A 3,890-nucleotide genomic window follows, 5' to 3' on the forward strand; every position below is an offset into this window, starting at 1 on the left:
TCGAAACAGACCCGCATCCTCCATCTCCTGGGCCTTGTCATTTTTTTTATGGTTTGAACTGTGAGCCCACCATACTACAAGAGATTCATCAGAGCTTGATATACCTCTAGGTTCAAAAAACACTTGCAGAAGTACTTACAGGTCACCCATCAATAAAGTTTTTATATCAGCGGGATTATAAGCTGACTCCTTACTAATTGTATAAACTCTTGTGGGTTATATTATGATTCTAATATTAGCACATTATATAGTCATATAGTAATACAGAAATTATAGCGAACGAAAGTTGGAATCCTGCCGGGAGAGGTGAATGTTTAATAATGTCTTGAATAAGATTATCTCTAGTAAAATAATAGTTGTGTTTAGAAAGAAAGAACAGAAATTATGGGGTACGTGCATAAAAATTACTGTTACAATTACATATTTTATTGCTGCAGTTTTTTCTTTCTTTTAGTCAAAACAGTCTTGAGACAATTCCAGATTCCTTATACTTTCTCCCAGAGGCACCCAACAATTTTTTTTAAAAAAATTTCATCTCTTACTCATAATTCATTCGTTGAATTGACTCTGATTTCAATTATTACTCATTTACTCTATCTATTTCCCTTATACTAGAGCCATTTTTGCATAAAATTATGGACAGGCAAATGGGGTTTTAAAACTTTAGCAAGAGTAAGAATGCTCAAAACCAAATCATTAGCCACAAAAAAAAAAACTATTAAATGGACTCAAAAATACTCTTCTGATTCTTAATATAGGACCTAATTGAGACTAATGTTGAATTTACATGTAAAACATATTTAACATGTTCATCATTTTTTTTGGAAATAAATCCCATTGATATTCCTCTAATAATAATCAAGTAAGAAATGAAGAGAAAGAATTAAGAAAGATATTTATGGTATTTAAAAAAAAAATATCATATCAATTAATTTAACTAAAATTATTAGTAGTTTTTATAACTTGAAATCAATTTAGTCATTGATTGTTAATAGAACTCAGTTTATGTTGTTAATAATAATAATAATAATAATAATAATAATAATAATAAAGAACTCAATGTAATTGGATAAAACTGAATGGCAAGATAATCAGACCAAAGAAACCGAAATATTCCATTTTGCAAAATCGATTAAATTGATTTGATTTGATTTTGTTAGAAATTAAATCAATGTACAATTGCTCAATAGTTCGATTAAATGGCAACAATTAGGGCAGCAAAAGGACGCCATGTGGTTGCAACGCATTACAATAATAACAAGCCTTCTGCCAAAGTCAGTTATATGGATCGAACGATATTATAGTAACATACCAACAAACAACTCTTAAAATATACCAGGCACCAATATACGCCCTGCAAAATACAGCAAAGCAAAATTCTTCCGCAACAAAATGGGCCATAATTGCATCAATGGCAAGAATTAGTAAATAATTTAACTTTTACATGTAAATTAGTTTTGTACAATTGAAAAGGTACAGTAGCCAAAGCAAACTGTTAAGTGTTGGAAAGGGGAGAAGTTATTCAAATTAGCTTTTTGAGCAACTTGGCAATGTTTATTAACAAAGTGATACAGAAATCCTAGTGAGTGTTAAATTTCAACACAGTCGTCGTCTTCATCATCCATGTCTTTGTCCCAGTCCAATGAGAAGGATGCAGCTGATTTCATCAACTCTGTTAGTCCAGTCAGATCCTCTAGGTAGGTGGGATGATTAATTGCCTCAAGTATGAATTCCATTCCTCTGTTCCGATATTCAGATACAACCTGAACAGTTGTAATTTCACCCACACAAAAAATAAATAAATAAGAAGTCTGGAAATTCCTAGTGAATTAGACATCATGAAAACCTTAATCACTCTATTGTTCTTTGAGGGGCATCATATCCAGGAAATAATATATCATAAGATATAATTCTCACTGCAACCGGCATTTTCAGTGAACATAAATAGTGCATCAAGAGAGGTCTTTTTTTTTTTGGGTGGTGAGGGGACAAGAAATAAACAACAGATGCAAAGATGGAATGAGAACCAGACACCGTCATATTATTTTGTATCGCTTTGCGTTCAAATGCAAAAATGAATTAGAGACATGTAAATCTCCTAAGATAGCTTTATAAAGTACAGTTGTAATTTCACTACAATCAGGCAAGGAAGCATGAATACTAATGTGGGCAAAGATAATCTTTAAAAGTTTAAAAAGCCCATATCATGTCAATTTCAAAATAGATATTTTTTAACTGTCCTTGCTTCATACTAACAAGAGATAAGAAATCTATGAAATATCTAGTGATAACTAGTCTAGTCATGAACCTTGAAAATTGAAAACACTACTAGATTATTCCATTATTCATCCCATAAACATTGCCATAGCATTTGGGATAAAATCAACTATTGAAGAAAAAAATAAAGCACGCATATGCCACAAGAATTTCAGCATAAGCAATCCATATACATATTTGGTTGGATGAGAAGTATTATATATACCTGCAGACATATTTTCATCAAATTGTCAATATTTCCCCATTTAGGTTCACCTTAGATCCAAAATATCTCAGGATTTATAATGTTTGCACTTGGTTGTCTAGGTTGTTTACATTGATCCTAAACAATCTAAAAGGGATTTGAGAAATTCTCTATAATTAAGTATCAAGGAGAAGTATGACATTAGGTGTGATCTAATGATGAAAGGTGTGAGTAGTTAAAAGGAGGTCTAAGGTTTAAAAGATTCACTTCATCAGGAAATTTTAGTAAAAGTAGTTTGATGACATCTGGGTAGTATCACAAAATTCTTCATGCAGGAGGCAATGATGATATTTGGGGCATACAATGACACTAAAATTTTTGCAAATGAGTCACCATAGGTGCTATTGACCGCCCAAACTTACCATTTGGCAACAAGCTGTACAGCTGGAGGACGAGTGACCTACAAGAGTCATTTGAGAAAATTGAGAAAGGGAACCCCGAATTTGATGTGGTAAAATACCAAGAGGTTGCTCTGTACTTCCAATGACACCGGAGTTAATTTCACCCTCTGCATATATCCTGAGAAAATGTAGTCAAGATGTGAATTTCAGGGAGATATATGAAGCAAAGAAGCCTGAGGGTGATGCATGAGAAATAAAAAATAACTATTTGCGGCATTACCCTTGAGGGTGATGCAAAATCCCCACTAAAAGCTCAACTGCAAGGGATGAAGCAATAGGAGCAAGCCCTGGCCGAGTCACTGTGCACTGCTGGTCCAGAGTGCGGTTTGAGGTTGACTGCAGAAAGGACATAGATTTAGAACTTCACAAAATGTTGTGTGTGTATGCATTCAAATATATCATAGTGCTGCAAGAAAATTACATCAGTGGGTGCAACGACATCACTGCAGAAATAACATCCCAATCTTTCCTTTCCTGTTGCTTCATTTACATTAAGTTTTTGCATATCATCACATAAAGAAGTTACAGTTTCATACTCAGATTAGGGGCTTGACTGAAAGGCCAGCTCCATGGCGCATAACCAAGAAACTATCAAATCCTAGAGCTGCAGTAATTGTAATCTGCACATAGATAAATAGTATTCACGTAAGGAATGTTAATTTAAAATCAAATTAAGGCAGATATGATATATGCTTCAGTTAAATGTTAATTAAATGTGATGCAGGGATGCGGAGTAAGACAATGACATACATGTCATCTAAAAGATTAAATTGACTAACCTTGTTAGTATTAGCACAAAGAAGTGATGGAGCCATCGACTTTCCCTTGTATCAGTCAATAGGAAAACTGCATCATGTGCATCAATCAAATCAAAAGACGTCTACAATCATCAACTACGCTCTTCTCTTCTTGCTAGGTATTGGATGCCCAGGCATTGGTATAGCCATTACAACACCTTCAGCTTCCTG

At 33.7% G+C, this 3,890-nt stretch overlaps 1 protein-coding gene across 1 annotated transcript; it reads right to left on the minus strand.

Annotated features, from left to right (window-relative positions):
* Positions 1-1,377: 1,377 nt before the first annotated feature.
* LOC114743668 (ubiquitin-like modifier-activating enzyme atg7) lies at positions 1,378-3,449 on the minus strand. The gene is made up of 4 exons (XM_028931884.1): positions 3,344-3,449; positions 3,143-3,258; positions 2,884-3,040; positions 1,378-1,763 (listed from the first exon to the last, which is right to left on the minus strand). The coding sequence occupies exons 1-4, from the start codon at positions 3,425-3,427 to the stop codon at positions 1,590-1,592; spliced, it is 531 nt and encodes a 176-aa protein (XP_028787717.1). The 5' UTR covers positions 3,428-3,449; the 3' UTR covers positions 1,378-1,589.
* Positions 3,450-3,890: the final 441 nt, after the last annotated feature.

This window comes from Neltuma alba, unplaced genomic scaffold (genome assembly GCF_004799145.2).
Source record: "Neltuma alba isolate B1F8T4 unplaced genomic scaffold, ASM479914v2 tig00004086_pilon, whole genome shotgun sequence".
NCBI classification, from domain to species: domain Eukaryota; kingdom Viridiplantae; phylum Streptophyta; class Magnoliopsida; order Fabales; family Fabaceae; genus Neltuma; species Neltuma alba.

What these genes read in the sequence shown, in the direction of transcription:
- LOC114743668 (XM_028931884.1), bottom strand. Translation starts at nt 3,427, where the DNA reads ATGCAAAAACTTAATGTAAATGAAGCAACAGGAAAGGAAAGATTGGGA. An exon ending in ATGTCGTTGCACCCACTGAT is followed by an intron (nt 3,259 to 3,343) that starts GTAATTTTCTTG and finishes TCCTTTCTGCAG; the next exon opens with TCAACCTCAAACCGCACTCT. An exon ending in GTACAGCTTGTTGCCAAATG is followed by an intron (nt 1,764 to 2,883) that starts GTAAGTTTGGGC and finishes ACAACTGTTCAG; the next exon opens with GTTGTATCTGAATATCGGAA.